Below are 18,594 nucleotides of genomic sequence, written 5' to 3'. Positions count from 1 at the left end.
CCTTTTAATAACCATATGCTTAGTTATAATCCTGCTTCATGAGCAGAAAATGCTCATTGTAAACACCATCTCTGACTGGTTTATCATTCTGGCCCATTCCAAAGTACCTGGAAAGTAACCAATTTCTCTGGAAGAAAGTGGCAAAGTTCTTGGAGCAGTTACTTACTAAACTAGAGAAAGTGCTTCTGGAGATTCTGTACAAGGGAGATTCTGCACAAGGGGAGTCTTTGGAACTGGGAGCTGATGGCACAGTCCCCACTAGGGTCCATTGCATAGACATTATTTAATTCAACCCTGCCTCTCAGGAGACCTGTAGTAAAACTGACCACAAATCTGTTAGAGTACTTAGGTTCTCCAAGTTTGGGCTTCTTAAAGGGAAACAATCTTCTGTGACAACTCATCCTCAGTTGCCGGGTAGCATATATCCAATCCATTTGCAACAGACTATGAGTCCTTTTCAGAATCTGGTCCCTCCGCTCCTTTATTCAGATCCTTATTCCTACGCCCAAGTGCTGGGAGGCACTCACAGGCTTTTGCCATAATACTCCACAGAGGACTATCAGGTGGAGAATCTGTCCCTGCCAGCACTCCAGCTTCTACTCTACGCTGTGTGGGCTCGGCAATCTTTCTGGTGCCCGTTTAACAATTAATATTGTTCAAAGGGTGGATTTACATGCCTCTGTTTTACAGTATCAGGTAGGGGGAACATCCCTCAGTCATATACAGTGTCTATGCTCATGTGGAGGTAAGGGGAAAACGTCTCCTTTCCCCCAAAAGTTCGCTGAAAGATCAACTCACAATTAAGGCAGATTAATAAGAGCAAGAAGTTTATTTACCGTGCCCAAAGGGAGAATCACAGAATGATTAACCAATGTCCTAATGGGATCCAGATCTTTTATACCCTCCTTTTAAGAGGGGAAGGGGAGATGAGGAATATAGGTAATTCTGTTTAGGGGCAATAAATGGTTGCTAGAGAGGATGAATGGATGGAGGAAACAGATTGCTTGTAAATTAACCTGAGAGACAGGTATTTAATATTATGTTTAAAAGTATTTGGGCCAGGTCTGGTTGCATTCTTGATTTTCTTTCCTGCAATATAGTGAAATAACAGGGAGGGGAAGTCAATTGTTCTTTTGATAGGTCCCTCTGTTTAACTGGAGGGACCCTTAGAGGGAAAGTCCCTTCTAAGGGCCTGTTGATCTCTAAGAGCCTTTAATTCAAAATACTCTTTATACCAAAGACTCATATTCTGGGGTGAAATTTCCTGAACTCCTTCACTCATAAAACATTTAGGTAAAGGAGACACAACTACTTTGCATAATGCCTGTTTAAACACTTCAACTTTTATAATCCTGTCAACCCTTACATTTTTATGTTCTAGTCCCAGGAACTTCTCTTTTCCACCCCCAGACCATTTTACCCGCTCTTGTGCAAAAGGCTTTGGGTCCCTAGCAGGGGGTTGAACCAAGGCAACCTGGCCTTTTTGCTAATGTTTATCTTGATTAACCCGCCTCAACATTGCCCCAAGCAATTATTGGTCAGCTTTTTCTTTGTAATCTCTACCTCTAACTTACTGAATTTCTCTAAACTGGGGTAAATACTGCAAACCTATTTGGAACCTCTTAATGTCGGGGGACCAGCAGGGACTCCCCATGGTCCACCCAACCTTCGATAGTGTTGTATTGAGACCTTCGTTTTGACCCCATCGATTTCCATTTTATTCATCCCATTTCTTAATAACCATCTAAAGATTTCCACACTGCTGGGATGAATCCCGTACCTCTCCCCACTTTTTCTTTCCTCTCAGTTTCACCCATATCAATGTTTTCTTTATTCACCTTATTTCTTAATGGTTTGAAATTTTTCACCTTCCTAGGGTGATCCTTTAACTCTCCAAGGTCAGAACAGAGACAAGACAAGATCAATCATTCTTCCACTTACCAAGAGACAGCTGCATAATTGATTCTTTATTCACTCACTTTTTCTTTCCAAACATTCACCTTATCTTATATAAGATGTAGATTTCCTGGCCCTAAATAAAGTCTCACAAGAATGACACCATTAGCTTCACTACTCACCCCCCTCCTCCTTTTTCTTTCTGTGTGTCCTCTCCCCTAAAATACTGAGTTCCCAAATCTCTCTTTGGAAAACACAGGCCACAGATACTTCTGTGGTTTGTGCTTTTCCTGGGTGCAGCCTCAAATTTTGGCTTAATAAACCTCCATTGATTGAGATCTTTGCCTCAGTCACTTATTTGGGGTTGTTGGGAGGAGTTGGGCAGTGCTCCTTCTCAGAGTAAACAGATCTTACAGTGGCCTTATCCAGTCCATCAGGCTGGCCACCCTCTCTGGAATAACTTCCGTGTGTCTGGATCATATGTAGCCATCTGTGATTGTTCCATAGTGAGCTGTGGGTCTTGCATCAACCCAAACGTGTTCTTCTACTCTGCAGCATTGAAAATCAAATATACTGCTTCTAAATTCGTTACTTTCACAATGCACTTTACTCAGGATGATACCAATCTACAAATAGAAACAATTCATTCAGGCTATCCTCTCTGGTTTCAATAGTTACTTGGTTTTGCTCTTCCCCCATATTGACTACCTTCTTGGTAACCACAGGTCCCAGAGGTACTTTAATTTTGCCCTTAGAGGTCAGCTTTGAGGGTAGTAGCTTAAGGTCAGACTCACTGAAATCTCAGTTTGGTGTAGCATCAAGATCTGACCCAGCGCTCTCTTTTAACTTCATTTTTTAGCTGTTACAGATAATAATGAAGGGATTGTATATTTTACTTTTTTCTTATTAGTTTGCATTTCCTTATGCATTCAGTGAACCGACACCCCAGGAGTTAGATCCATCTCTAGATTCCACTGATAACTTTTACCTTTAGTAACTGAGCACAGCACAGCTATAGCTGCAAACCATGGGTGATCATATGACCACTCAGGAATCAAAGGTTCCTCATTCCCCATTCCTTTCCCTTCCAGAACCACGTTTCCATGAGCCATGGCCATTCTAGCAAACCCTATTCCTGGTACCAATTGTGAGCAAAAAACTCAAACCATGTTTTTCTTCTGCTCTCACACAACAATAATAAACACAGAAGATGTCTGTGACAAAATGTGTGGGAGTTTCTCCCTACATACCAAGCAAGTAATCAACTCTGCAGCAGACACCAGCTGGGTATCCTCCAATTCAATTCTGACCTGGAGATAGTGTCAGGTTGAGGGATACAAATAAACAGCCAGATGAAGAGATACATAGGGCAAGGTCTGAAAATATTCTAAGCACAGGACATTATGTTCCCAGCACATTATGTTCCTGTGGAGTTGGGATGCTGCTACACTCCTAGCACGTGGATGAGTTCTTGTTCACCTTCTTGTAAGCCTCTATGTGTTCAGCTATCTGGAAGCTCTCTAAACCCTGTCCTCTTGGGCCTTTTATGGAGACTTTATTGGACAGGCATGATTGAAGTATGGTTAACTGTGTCAAAATGTGAATAGACAAAAAAGGTATGATCTAAAACTAATAGACTGAATGGGGAACCCAGCAAGGCCTATGTGTTCAGATTCTTCTTGGCCTCTCTGTGCAGCATTCATTCTTCCAGGGTAGGTGGCAGGACTCTCTATGGAATGAGAATCTTATGACTCACAATCAGATTAGAGTCCTGCCTTGGGCAGATGAAAGGAGGCACAAGAAGTTCAGAGATAGAGATTCTGTTTTCCTTGGCCTGCTTCTGAGACCTCAAGCGCCCTAACATTATAACAAAACACTGGAACAGGAGCCATAGAAGTTATGAGCCAGGAATTGTGGATGAAAACATATGTATATACACACATACATATATATATATGTGTGTGTGTGTATATTAGATCATTAAATATAAAATGTCTGATTTCTAATCAAAAGTTTAGTTTATTATATCTCAAACAAGAAGCAATACAATTAATCAAAGTATGCGTCTAAACTGTCGACACAGTTTTGTCGTCTTAACAGTAGCTTATTTATGCCAGCCAAGAAGAAGCCTGGAGTGCGAGTGGCGATGAAATCACGAAAGGCATTTTCCACAGCTTGTTGAGAATTGAATAGTTTTCCTTGCAAGAAGTGGTCCAAAGCCTGGAAAAAGTGGTAGTCAGTTGGTGCAAGGTCTGGTGAATACGGTGGATGACAGGGAGTTTCCAAGTCCAGCATCTGTAGTTTGAGCAGCATTGTTTGTGCAACATGTGGTCGAGTGTTACCTTGCAAGAAGATTGGCCTGTCTCTGGTGACCAATCTCAGCTGCTTAATTGCAATAATCCTCATCATTTCATCCAACTGGTTGCAGTAGACATCCACTGTAATCCATTGACCAGGATTCATGAAGCTATAGTGGATAATACCAGTGCTGGAACACCAAACAGATACCATTAGCTGTTTTTGATGAATGTTCAGTTTTGGACTGTGTTTCGGCACTTCATCTTTATCCAACCATTGTGCCAAATGCTTGTGATTGTCAAAAAGAATCAATTTTTTCATCACATGTAACAATACAGTGTAGAAAAGATTCGACTTTATGTTGTGACATCAAAGAAAGGCAAGTTTCGAGAAGATTTCTCTTCTGATCCTCATGTAATTCATGCAGAACCTATCTCTCCAGCTTCTTTACCTTGCCGATTTGTTTAAATGGTCCAATATTGTTGGAGAAGTAATGTCAAACCTTGCTGCTAATTCATTCACAGGTTGAGATGGATTTGCTTCCACTACTGCTTTCAGCTCATCATTATCCACCTTGGTCTCAGGTTGCCCACGTGGGTCATTTTCAAGATTAACATCACCAGAATGAAACTTTTCAAACCATCGAGGTACTGTGCATTAGTTAGCCACATCCTTCCCAAACACTTCGTTGATATTTCGAGCTGTGTGCAGGGCATTGGTTCCATGATGGAACTCATATTCAAAACTAACACAAATTTTTTACTTATCCATGGTTTCACAAAAGTTGCTCTAAAGAAAAATTTGAAAGATAATCACAAGCCAAACCATGTGTTTGAAAGAATGAAGATGTTCCTTCACAATCAAAATAAAAGAAATGTCAAAGTAAACTGTCAGAGACATCAACTATCCAACTTAGTACTTAAGGAAATTGAACATTTCATACTTAATAACCTAAAAAAAGTATATAATTATATATATATGTGGATATATTCACGAGTTGGCAATGATGGGACACTTAAATGAAACCAGTTTCAGCCACATTATGCAACATCACATAGTTTCACAAACACCAAGCTACACATCAGAAGCACCAAGAAAGCTTTAAAAAAAAATGTGTAACCCCAACACTTTTGGAGGCTGAGGCAGGAGGATTGCTTGAGGTGAGGAGTTCAAGGTTACGGTGAGCTATGATCAGGCCACTGCACTCCAGCCTGAGGGACAGAGTGAGACCCTGTCTTGTACAAAAAAAGAAAAAAACAGATTCTGGTAGGGCGTTTGAGGCCAACCTGGGCAATATAGTGAGACCCCGTCCCTACAAAAAATTTTTAAAAATAGCCAGGCATGGTGGTGCACCAGTAATCCCAGCTACTTAGGAGACTGAGGTAGGAGGATAGCTTGAGCCCAGGAGTTGTAGGTGAGCTATGATCTTGCCACTGCACTACAGCATGGGTGACAGAGTGAGACCTTGTCTCTTAAAAAATAAATGAATAAATAAAAAAGAAAGAAAAGAGAAGAACCAGAACAGACCTTCTAAAGTGGAGAAGGCCTGTGTCCCTTGGCTCTGGCTATACCCACAATTACCTAATTTATGCTAAATACATTATGAGACTCTTAAAAGAAAAGCTGAGGTACCAGACGTAACTTACTTTAGGGCAGTTGTATTTCTTTTGTTTCTTCCACCCTACTTCAAACCCAAAGTGCTCAAAATTTAAAATATTCCATATTCTCATCCCTCACCCAAAAGAACTGCAATGTATCACATTGCAGTTGTAATTATTTGCTCATATATCTCTCCCCTAAGGCTGTGAACTCCACTGTATTTTTTTTCCACACCTAAGGAGCCTGGCATATAAAGTAGCTGTCCATTTTGTGCTGCTATAACAGAATACCACAGACTGGGTAATTTATAAAGAATGAAATTTATTTCTCATAGTTCTGGTGTCTGGGAAGTCCAGGATCAAGCCACCAGCATATGATGAGGGCCTTCTTGCTGCATCCTCTGTGTTCTCATTTTAAGGGTGGATCTGAATTCAATTTTGGAATAGTTTTAATTGTCAGAGATTAAATACACTATTTTAAAATGTAATATTCTTACCACCACTTTTCTGAACCAGAGTTGGGCAGAGACCATTGGGGAAACCTCCTGATGACTAGGGGACAAATCATTCATTGCAGTGCCAAAATGTTCCTATTTAAACAGCCAAAGTTTGCAAATGGGTGCAAATTGATCCAATCTATTTTCGAGGTGTGCCTGGGATAATTGTAATTTGTGTAAATTGATCTAACTTATTTTCGAGGTGTGCGTGGGATGTAAATGATCAACACTGACAAACACACCTTATGAAATTTACCATCGAGCTGAGGGTGCCAGCTTTTCTACCTCCCTGGAACGCGCCCCGACAGAGGTCCAGGAGGCTCCCCTGGTCCCTGTCTCCTCCCCGGACCCAGGCGCTCTCTCGAGAACTCGAGCCCCGCCTCCCTGCGTCCGCCGGGGCCTGACGGGCAGGCCCGCCACGTGGAGCGCCGGCCGGATTCTCAGAAGGCGCCTACGCCGTTGCCGTGGCGCAGCTGCGCGGCGGCCTCTCGCCCCACGTCAACAGCGGAGGCCCTCTGCCGGGGTTTACTCCTACACCACTGACGTAACGTTATCGTGCGGGACGTGGACGGAAGAAAAAGGAGAGTGAGCTGGCGCCGGAATCAGCGCGGCGCGGAGTGAGGGCCGGCCGTGGTGCCGGGCAGCGGTGGCGGCGAGCGAGCGCGGCGCGGTGGCGGCGAGGCAGGTACTCCGCGAGCGGACGGGGGAGGCGAGGAGCCCGCGCCTCTGCGGAGGCGGATGCGCGCCAGGTCCGAGCGGGAGGGGCGTGAGCGCCGGGCCGCGGGTCGCCGGGGAGGCTGCGGAGGCGCGGCCCGAGCAGGTGCTGCGGCACGGGGATCTGGCCCGCGGGTGGGTGTGGGCGCCGGCCGAGAGATGGCGGCGGCTCTGGGCAATCTGGGGCGCGCTGCAAGGCCCGGCGCGGTCCCATATGATGGGGCGCGGAGGCTCCGGGGTCTGCGGATGGCTTCGGGCCCCCAACCTTCTGACCGCCCCTGGGTGCACCCACATAAGGAAGTGGGCTCGGCGGAGGCTTGAGGACTCTGCGGGGCCCCTTCTGGGTCTGAAAGTCCGAAACCAGCTTCCAGTGCACCTGCACTCGTGGTGGTGGAATGCGGCGGTTTGTAACTGGCCACACAGACTCTCAGGGGCCTGTGTCTTCAGTTCCCCGCGGCCACCCGGACATTCGTGACCCTCTCCGAAAAACCAGGCTCCCCTTTGCAGTATGGCATACGGTGTGTGGTCCTGCCTTCCTGTCACATCAGGGCGCCCTCAGCTTCCGCCACCCACCCACCTCATCCCTTCCCCCACCGTTATCCCCTGCCTTCTGAGGTGGTGAGATTTATCACTGGATCTTTGTCTTTACCTGGTGAGCCATATGTTGAGCATGTTTCTGGGTGAGGTTTGTTGGGACTGAAGTTCAGCTCTCTTTTCAAATCAGTGAGATAAGGGCTTTCTGTTTAGCATGTGTAAAGTGGTACTTGAGAAATGTCCTGAGTCAAAACATGGAAATTTTTTTCAGCTGATGACATTGAGTCTAGACACACACACACACACACACACACACATTGAGTCTAGACACACACACACACGCACACACACACATCCTTTGCTCCTTGGGATCAGCTGTCTGCTTTTTCAGGCCGTAATAAACGCTGGCATGGTGAACCATCCATTGCAATGAGAGTGGCCAAACTCCGGAGGTCAGTCAGAGATGGTGTGGTACACGGGAGAGGCCAGGAGGCATAGTTTCTACGTGTCTTCAGCCTCTAACTTAGTGACTGTAAACATTCAGAGCTCTCAGTTACTCTTGGATAGTAAAGGGAGTTTCCAGTCAATAAATATATATGTGCTTATATCCATCAGTGAATATTTGTTGAATTCTTTGTTCCTGTAGTGGGTCTTGAAGGAAATAAAAAAAAAGGTTGTAAGACATTGTGAGTGCCTAAAAGACAGAGGAGGAAAACTGACATTTACTGACCATCTGTTGTACTCAAGCACTTTCCGTGCATTATCTCATTTAATTCTCACAGTAATCTCATGAGATCCTTAGTGTTATTATCCCTGATTTACAAGTGAGGAAACTGAGGCTTAGATTAAGTAACTCTCTAAAAGGCACACAGCTAGCAAGTGCAGAGCTCAAACCTAAATCTATCCAACTCCAAAGTCCAGGTACCTCATCATCAGTAGGAAGGATTATAATCCAGATGGAAAAAGCAGGAGAATCATATGAACCAGTTAAAAGCTAACCTGTAGGATTATGTCCAGCCTTAAAAGACTAGAGTTTCTGGGGAAGGTTTCATGAAGGAGATGGAACTAGAATTTAGTGTCACTATTTGATTTCACCCTTTGGCTCTTCCATTCACATGCAAATAATTATTTGGCAGCCATTATTGAAGGAATTTATGTAAACAGCAAACATAGACCATGGGCTAAAATCGTACTTCAGCGTTATGCAAAGACTGAAGTCAACAAAGATGTCACTAACAATTTATATTGCCTACTGGATGCCATATGTTTTATAGCAAATGTAGCCTACCAATCTTTTCTCTCACCCATTTCTGTGCTTTTGTGCAGTATAAATTATAGAGCAGCAGTACATGCCATTCCTTATTTTTCTTCACTCTGGGGCTCACTGCTATATTTTGAGGCATATTAAAGAGGGCTGGGATATATCCACCAATCTATAGAGCCAAAAGTTAAAAGGAAGCCCACAAGCAAAGAATGTGAAGTATTTTTCTTACTTTGTGAAAACAGCAATGTCCCTGTAGCATAAGAGCTGCAATAATGAATGACTTGTTCTCTGTGTCCATATAGGAAGGAGCCACCTCTTTTTTTGTGAAATGGGGGTGGGAGGAGGGAATGGGTGCATACCTACATGATGAGTGCGATGTGCACTGTCTAGGGAATGGACATACTTGAAGCTCAGACTCGGGGGGTGGGGAGGCATGGGCAATATATATAACCTGAACTTTTGTACCCCCATAATGAGCTGAAATAAAACAAAAAAAAAAAACTATGCTTTTCCTTGTCTAAAGCCTCAAGTTTGACCCAAGGTGGGGAAATAGTCATAACTACCATGTTCTCAACTCTGAGATTTCTAGCCATGTACTCATCCTCTACAGGATATGCTCCTAGTCATTTAAAATGTTAGGCAGTTGCAGGCATTGCCACTTCCTTCCAGGCATGCAAGAGTTGCTTTCTATTACTGTGAGGAGCAAAGAAGGACATAACAGCAACCTCTGGCCTTTCCTCTCTCTTCTCATGCCTGGCAAGGATCAAGCTGACATTTCAAACATGTGGGTTTCAGGGTTCTGTTGGGAGGTGATAGCAGGAGGGTGGAGATAGTTGCTTTAGGGTGTTGGATCTGTTACTAATCTTTTGGAGGCCCCCTAATGGTACAGGAATTATATAAAGATTGAGTATCACTACATAAACATTGTACCTTAAAGAGTTTTTGTCACTCACAATATTCATAACCCTTAATTGCTGTTTGCGTACATAAAAACTGAGGTGGTTTTAGTAAGGAAGGGCTAGGGTTAAAGCCTGGAAAGGAGCCATTTGTTCTTTCTTCTCTGTAATACAGAGGTTAGAATTTCCCTAATAGAAAGGAGTTCGGAGCAGGAAGGTCAAATTTTACTCTGAAAGTAAGGGGAAGTAGAGGGAAGAAAATGAATTGTCCAGTATTTTTTATTATTCATTTTTTGAAAAATGTATTCTGCAGATACTTTGATCAGTGACCACATCTCAGCATGTTGACTCAAGTTTACCACTGTGGGTTCCAGCCCTTCAAGCAACGTCTTGTGCCCTGGGTCAAGTGCACAGCTGTCTCCAGATCTCGTATGTACCATAGGAAACTTATAAATATATGGGAAATTTGGTAGTCAAACTGCATTTCAAACAAGGTTGTAAAGGAGGAGAAACAATGTAGTTTGGCAGAATTGGAGAAAGCAAGGAGGCAGCCTGCTGGTGAAATGTTCTAAGTGTTTGTATTTATTAATAAAGTAGTCCCTGTATTCATTCCCCCCAATTTTTACAGGCTACTTTACTTTTGTTCATTGCTTTTTTTGTAATTAAATTTTTAATTTTGAGAAAGTTATAGATTCACTTGAAGTTGTAAGAAATAATACAAATAGGTCCCTTACTATATCCTTTACCCAACTTCACCCAGTATCTCAACCAGGATGTTGACACTGATACAGTCAAGATATAGAATATTTCAATTACCACAGGATCTTTTATATTTTTCTTTTATAGATGGTCCCCTCTTTCTTATCCTTAATCCCTGGCCACCATTAATCTGTTCTACATTTTTGTAATTTTGTCATTTCAAGAATGCTATATAGGCTGGGCACAGTGGCTCACAGCTATAATCCTAGCACTTTGGGAGGCCGAGGCAGGAGGATCACCTGAGGCCAGGAGTTGGAGACCAGCCTGAGCAAGAGCGAGACCCGTCTCTACAAAAAATAGAAAAATTAGCAGAGCATGGTGGCGCATGCCTCTAGTCCCAGCTACCTGGGAGGCTGAGGCAGGAGGATCACTTGAGCCCAGGCATTTGAGGATACTATGAGCTATGACACCACTGCACTCTAGCCCAGGCAACAGAGCAAGAACCTGTCTCAAAAGAGAAAAAAAAAAAAGGATGCTAAATAAACAGAATGATATAATATGTGACCTTTCAGGATTTTTTTTTCAACTCAGCGTAATTCTCTGGAAATTATTTCATTTGCTAAGTGTATCAGTAGGTTCCTTTTTTTTTTTTATTATTGAATAGTATTTAATGCTACCAGTATACCACAGTTAGTATAACCATTCACCCATTGAAGGACATCTGGGTTGTTTCCATTTGGCTATTATGAATAAGGCTGCTGTGGATATTTGTGTACAGGATTTTGTGTGAACATAGTTTTCATATCTCTGGGGTAATTGTCCAAAGGGCACTTGTTTGGTCAGACAGTAGTTGTATGTTTAGTTTTATGAGAAATTGCCAAAGTGTTTTTACAAAGTGACTGTACCATTTAACATTCCCACCATCATTGTGAGTGATCCATTTTCTCTGCATCTTTTTTTTTAATGAAGTATATTTCTTTTTTTTTTAATTTATTTGTATATGAGACAAGGTCTTGTGCTGTTGCCCAGGCTGGAGTATAGTGGCACGATCACAGCTCACTGCAAGCTCAAACTCCTGGGCTTAAGCGATCCCCTTACCTCAGCCTCCCAAGTGGCTGGGACTACTGGAGTGTGCCACCATGCCTGGCTAATTTTTTTATTTTTATTTTTTGTAGAGATGAGGTCTCGCTGTGTTGCCCAAGCTGGCCTCTGTATCTTCACTAGCATTTGATGTTGTCACTCTTTTTTATTTTAGCCATTCTGATAGGTACATAGTGATATCACATTGTGGCTTTAACTTGCTTTTCCCTAATGACTAATCATGTTGAACATCTTTTCGTGTGCTTATTTACTATCTGTATGTCCTCTTCAGTGAAATGTCTGTTCATGTCTTTAGTTCTTTTTCAACTGGAAAGTTTTTTTACTATTGAATTTTCAGAATTCTTTATATCTCTCTTAATCTATTTGTGTTGCTATAAAGCAATACCTGAAGCTGGGTAATTTATAAAGAAAAGAGGCTTATTTGGCTCATGATTCTGCAGGCTGTACAAGAAGCATAGTGTCAGCATCTGCTTTTGGCAAGGGACTCAGGCTGTTTCTACTCACGGAGGAAGGGGAATGGGAGCCAGTGTGCGCAGATCACACAGCAAGAGAGGAAGCAGAGAGAGAGGAGGAAGCGCCAGGCTCTTTTTAATAACCAGTTCTCATGGGAACTAGGAGTGAGAACTTCCTCCCTCAAGAATGGCAGCATGCCATTCATGAAGGATCTGCCCGTGTGATCCAAACACCTCCCACCAGGCACCCCCTCCAGTTTTAGGGATCAAATTTTAATATGAGACTTGGTGGGGCCAAGTGAACCACCTCCAAACTGTAGTACTTCCAGGTATATACATAACACAACCAGAGTCCTTTGTTGGATATGTGGTTTGCAAATTTTTTCTCCCAGTTTGTTAACTTGTCATTTCATTCTCGTAACAAGGTCTTTCATGGAGGAAAATTTTTTATTTTGATAAAGTCTAATGTATCAGTTTTTCCTTTTATGGATTTTACTTTTGGAGACAAGTCTAAATCAACTCTTTGTATAGTCCTAGATCCTGATGATTTTCTCCTTTGCTTTTTCCTGAAAGTTTGATAGCTTTACATTTTACATTTTAAGTCTGTGATCCATTTTGAGTTAATTTTTATATAAGGTGTGAGATTTAGGTCAAGGTTCATTTTTTTGTCTATGGATATCTAGTCTTTCAGCATCTTTTGTGGAAAGGCTGTTTATGATGTTTTGAGTTGGCTATCTCCTTGATACTACCACGTTCTTATAAGTAGTCCATCTCCAAGTTTCACTGCAAGAGAACTTGCTTACCAACTAAGCAAGCTTATCATTGCCCAGAAAAATCTCTATTTCCCACTCATGTAAAAAAGAGTGTAAGGTTTAAAGTATAAGGTTTCAGATTCTATAGCCAGGCTTTCTGAGTTTGAAAATTAGCTCTGCCGCTTACTAGGGAACTTAGTAATTAAAACAACGACTATCTATTTAGGTCACAACTCTATGGGTTGGCATTTTGCACCAGGCTCAGCTACATAGTGGTTCAACGTCCATATTAGCTCTCTCAGATTGACTCAGGGCTGATTGTTGGGAGCCAGGGAGGCTCTGCTGGGATGGTAGATCATTTCTGCTCCATGTAGTCTCTCATCCTCCGGCCAGCTGTTCATGGCTTCTTCACATGATCCTTGCAGGGTTCCCAAGACAGCAAGCATGGAAGCTGCAAGTCCTCTTGAGCCTTAAGCTCAGAATTTATACAGTATTCCTTCTGCTACACTGTTTTGGTCACTGGGCCAGCCCAGATTTAAGGAGTTGGGAAAATACACTCTACCTGCTGATAGGAGAAGTTGCAAAGTATTGTGGCCATTTTTGTAATCTGGTACTGTTGGTAAGTTACTCAGTTTCTCTGGGCCTCTTGTTTTCTTGTCTATAAAATGGGGATAATAATAATAACCAACTCAATAATACCTGACTCATGAGGCTGAACTCATCAATTCAGTAAGATGATGATGATGATGATGATGATGATAGGTCTCAGTGTGGAAAAACTTTTCCCCTGCTCTCACTACATGACAGCAATCAACACAGAAGACTCTGTGATCCAGTGTGGTAGGATTTCTCCCCCCATACACCAAACAAGCAGTCAGTTCTGGGGCAGACACCAGCTGGGTGTTCTCCAATTTAGTTCTCATGCTGTCTACCTGGAAATAGCATCAGATTCCACAGGGTGAAGGCTCAGTCCCCAAGACTGCCCCCTCCACGAGCCACAAGTCCAGGCCTCCAGAACTTCTGACTTCAAGGTGAGGTTCCCATGACCCCCTCTTTAGGTTTGATTAATTTGCTAGAATGACTCACAGAACTCTGGAAAACATGTTTACCAGTTTATTATAAAGGATATTATAACACAGGATGCAGATGAAGAGATGTATAGGGCAGTGTGTAGGGGAAAGGGTGCAGAGCTTCCCTACCCTCCCAGGGCACGCCGCCCTCCAGGAACCTCCGTGTGTTCAGTTATCCAGAAGCTCTCCTAACCCTGTCCTCTTGGGCCTTCTATGGAGACTTCATTGGATAGGCATGATTGAAACATGGACAACCATGTCTAAATGTGATTGGACAAAAAGGTGTGATCTAATACTAATTGAATGGGAAAACCCAGCAAGGCCTGTATGTTCAGATTCTTCTTGGCCTCTCTGTGCAGCATTTCCTCCTCGAAGGTATGGGGCAGGACCCCTTTTAAGATGGGGGTCTTATGACCCAAATCAGATTAGAGTCCTGCCTTGGGTAGGTGAAAGGAGGGCAAGAAGGGGTCAGAGAGAGAGATTCTCTTTTCTGAGGCTTGCTTCTGAAACCTAAAGTGCCCCGACATTATAACAAAGGACTGTAACAAGGGCTGTAGGTTTAATGAGCAGGAACTGTGGATAAAAACATACATACATATATATCTCATAACATCACAGTAGGTAAGACTTTTTTATGATACCAGTTAATATTTATTGAGCCCTTATTTTGTGCCTGTCCCTGTTCATGCATTAACATGTTTCATCCCCCACAACAGCCTTATGAGATAGGTAAGGTAACAGCAAGTAAGTGGAGGATTGAGATTCCAACTCAAGCAGTCTGGCTCCAGAGCCTACACTTGTCCTTTTTATAACTTCTACCTCTATATAAAGTGTATGAACACTTAGCACAGCTCCTGGCATATAATTAGCATTCACTTCAATATTTTTACTCTTGATATTATTATTTATTCTCATTAGCCTCATTCATAGAAGGAGGCACTTTCTAATTGTGTCCATAGATTTGGGGACTTTTGTATTCAGATTTTTCTGAATCGTGGAGCTCTGTGTTCACTGACCTTGATGAGCAGAAGAGCAGAAAAAAATAATAAGGAAGGCAAAATGAGAAAGTATATGGAGACCAACAGAGAAGGAAATGGAAGGCCAGGAAGAAAGAGAGCAATCATGTCAGGGTCCCCTTGTGTTCAGGCCTGGAACACAGCCTCATTGATTGCTGAGCATAAGGCCTCTGATGCTGAAGAGGTCAAAGGTTCTCCTCTCTAGGAGTATAATCCATGGCACTTTTGAGGAATATGGACAGCCCTCCTCCCACCCCCCACCACACATGCACACACGGTACACCTCACTGTCCTTTATACTTACTAGGAGGAGACAGATTTTCTTTGGAACTCAGAGCCTAAAGGTCCTTAGAAGATGGGAAAGGATTATTCATACAGAGCCCTTGGATTTTCCTAACTAACCAAGACCTTCTCAGTCCTCAATATAGACCCTAAAAAGTATAATACACTGTAGAACATAAAAATGCCCCAAGAAAGGTAAGGTCAATTTGGAAGGATAAAAGGCATTGTTCAATAGGAAACCCCAAAAGCCCTGCGTCCCATGAAGCTCTTCTTTGTTGTAGAACATACTGGACTTCACTGAGTTTTTACCTGCTTGAGACCTTGTTGATAGTTGTGACCTCGTCTTGAACCTTGTCAGCCCTGATCTGCTGTGACCTAGTTGCCTGCAGCCAGAATGACCCGAGACTGTCTGTACCTGAGCCATGCCACCCACCCTCCTGTGCTGATACACACTGTGGGTCAGAAGTCTCCTTCATGCTGGCCTGGCTGTTGCATTCTGATTGGTTTCTGCCATTGGATTACCTGGACTGACATACATGCCACTACTTGTCCCTGAGGTGCTCTCTCAGGCAGCTCCACTCGTGCTCACCACCCTTCCAGGATGGGACAGGCCCTGCAGTGGACAGGAGAGAAACGGACAGCAGCCAAAGGGTTGCATGATACTTGGTATAGCTCTGAACTCTGCAAACAGCCACTGATGATCCCAGGTCCAAACCCAAGGGAATTAAGTCTGTCCCTCCACCACGTTTCTGTCAGGTTAGTGAGGCCAGACCATATACATACAACTTTTTTCTTTTTTGAAGCAGGGTCTCTCTGTTGCCCATGCTTGAATGCAGTGGTGTCATCATAGCTCACTGCAACTTCAAACTCCTGGGCTAACGCGGTCCTCCCCGTTCAGCCTACCAAGTAGCTGGGATTACAGGTGCATGCTGCCATGCCCAGCTAATTTTTCTATTTTTGGTAGAGACGAGGGTCTTGCTTTTGCTCAGGCAGGTCTCAAGCTCTTGACCTCAAGTGATCCTCTCACCTCGGCCTCCCAGAGTGCTAGGGTTACTGGCGTGAGCCACCGTGCCCAGCCAACCTGTACAACTTTTAAGCTTTGACTTAGGTGTATGTATTGCTTATGATAATATTCCTGAGGAGTGAGCCAGAGTACCTAATTTAACTTAATGAAGGAAACTTAACCCCAAAACAAACCAGGGACTCCCCTAGCAGAAAGAGACAGTCCACCTGTAGATCCAGCAAGGGTGCCAAAGCCCCAGTTCTATCCCAGATGATGACTTAGCAGCTTTGTGCCAGGAACTAGACTGCATGCCTATTGTGAAAAAAAGACCAGATTATCTTTCTTGTAACTCCACAAACCTGAAACCTAGTCACTTAAAAAAATGGTTATTTAAGGGAAAGAAGGACTCTTTACTACTTCATTAAAAATGTTCTAAGATTTGTGTGTCATTGAAAACATTTTAAGATTTGCGTATGAAGGAGGCAGGGAGACGGGAGAACACACAGTGATCTTCTAGTCCTTGAGGATAAGCTTTTGTCTGCTTTACCCACCATTGTTACAGTGTAGAGAATAAGGATAGCAGCTAGACTGTGGTTAAGGGAGTTAGTCGTCAGAAGACAGAGTCAGAGGTCTAGAAAATTTTGAAAGGAAAGTGATAATGATTGATTCAAGTAACTACCTCAAGTAAATAAAGGTAAATATAGAGCAATGGTCTGAATGGTGGCTTGGAATGATTATTTTAGTAATTCATTCAAATATTTATTAGCTGCCTGTAATGACACATAGAAAATTCTTTGCCAGGAATTGCCTAAAGTTTAGTCCTGCTGAGAACCTGTGTTACCCACCTTGTCTTGCTTCTTGCTGTCAGAAAGTCCCACTAAACAAAAGTGAGACCCCTGTTCGTGGATAGCATTTCCTCTGCTGCCTAGGCCCCACCTGCCCATCTGCCTGTGCACTTATTCTCCTTCTGTGTCAGTTACACGTAGGTACATGTAACAGGAACCTCAAAGTAATAAATAGTTAAAACAGTATAGAAATGTATCTCTCTCCTTCTCCTGAAGGAAGCCTGGCGGTCCTATAAGAAGGTAGGCAGTCCAGGCTTCCAGAGTAGCACTGTAAAATCCTCAGGGATCCCTGCTCCTTCTTGTTGCTTCACAGTTGCTAGTGTGTTTTCTTGTAGTCCAAAATGGATGTTTGAGCTCCAGCTTTGATACCCATTTTCCAAGTGGCAGGATGGATGAAGGGAAAAAGAAAGCACTTCTCTTTTTCTAAGGAAGTTCCTAGAAATCCTACATAATATTTTCACATGTGTCTGTTAGTCAGAACTTACTCACGTGGCCATGTCTTGCTGAGCAAGAAAAGCTGGGAAATACAGACTTTTGAGTGGTGGCAGTGCACCCAGCTAAAACTTGGGGATCTAATTTGTGCGAGAAAGGGCAAATGAGTAGTTGGTGAGCAGCCAGCAGGAGGAGGTGGGCCATGAGAAGTGGGAAAAGGGTTCCAGGCCTGACATTCAGCTTTTACTGAATGAAACTCTTCTGCTTCTGGCTTTATGCAGATATCTTTTCAGCTTTTTAAAATCAACATTTTTTTTTTCTTCCTTAGAAATCTTGTACAGTGTTGCAAGAAAAAGAATCAAGAAAGGATTGCTTAGGGGCAGATGTCCAAGGGATAGAAAGAAAGTATCTGACTCCAATGTTACTTTTCCTTCAGGAAGCCTGCTGGGTCCTTTTATCATTGTTACTGGCATCTAGACTCACGCTGCCATGTCAGAGAGAAAAATTGTGGGTGGATTAGTTAATGACTTTTTATTATACCAATTACTTTTCTCTTTAATGTCTTTGCTAATCAGACTCTCCTTCTTTTTATGTTGGTGTGGTTTCTTTAGAAACACACATACTTTTCTGATTATGAAAGCAATGCATTTTTACTGCATAGATTTGGAAAATATAGGAAAAAATAAAGAAGAAAATTAAAAATCACCCATAATCCCATCAAGAGATAAATATTAATATTTTGATTTATTTTATTCATCTTTTCCCCCACGCCAAGCCCTTGTTAGTCATCTTTCTTCTATGCATTTAGACATGTGTATGAAACTAACATATCATGAGCATTTTTCTGTTGTTAAAAATTCTAAAAATGTTAATCTTTCTCATTTTTTTGACATTTACTGTGCTTCTGATTTTTCCTGCCATAAATAACACAATGAATAGCTTTCTGATAAATCTCTTTGTCCCCATCTCTGACTTATTTCTGAACATGAAATTGCTGTATCAAAAGATGTGAACATTTTTTAAGGCTTTTGATAAATTTTGCCACTATCCCTTCAAGAGAAATGATTTCATTTATATTCTTTACCAACAGTATTTGCATATGGCTGTGACCTGTGTACTGAGTGCAAACTCCATACTAGAGTTGACTAGATTAAGAACATGCTAGATAGAGCTTTTGATATACTGTGCTGGTTAATAATCATAAAGCTATTTTTTGGTGCGTAAACTGGTTACTACTGTGCATGC

The 18,594-nt window shown here is 42.6% G+C and overlaps 1 protein-coding gene across 5 annotated transcripts in view; it reads left to right on the top strand.

Annotated features, from left to right (window-relative positions):
- The first annotated feature begins 6,869 nt into the window (after positions 1–6,869).
- The window catches only part of ALDH18A1 (aldehyde dehydrogenase 18 family member A1), a 40,065-nt gene continuing 28,340 nt past the window's right edge, over positions 6,870–18,594 (top strand). For 3 of the 5 annotated variants that reach the window (XM_069460990.1, XM_069460989.1, XM_069460988.1), the window contains exon 1: positions 10,011–10,126. Coding sequence is in view for 2 of the 5 variants with exons in the window: in XM_069460986.1 (XP_069317087.1) it covers positions 10,039–10,126 (88 nt within the window). In the remaining 3 variants the exon portion in view is untranslated. Of the gene's footprint in view, positions 6,975–10,010; positions 10,127–18,594 lie in introns of those variants that run through there. The other 2 variants (XM_069460986.1, XM_069460985.1) reach the window with 1 other exon arrangement.

The sequence above is a fragment of the Eulemur rufifrons genome, chromosome 28 (assembly GCF_041146395.1).
Source record: "Eulemur rufifrons isolate Redbay chromosome 28, OSU_ERuf_1, whole genome shotgun sequence".
NCBI classification, from domain to species: Eukaryota; Metazoa; Chordata; class Mammalia; order Primates; family Lemuridae; genus Eulemur; species Eulemur rufifrons.
The sequence above is the reverse complement of the archived record's forward strand: the minus strand, read 5'-3'. Positions and strand labels throughout refer to the sequence as shown.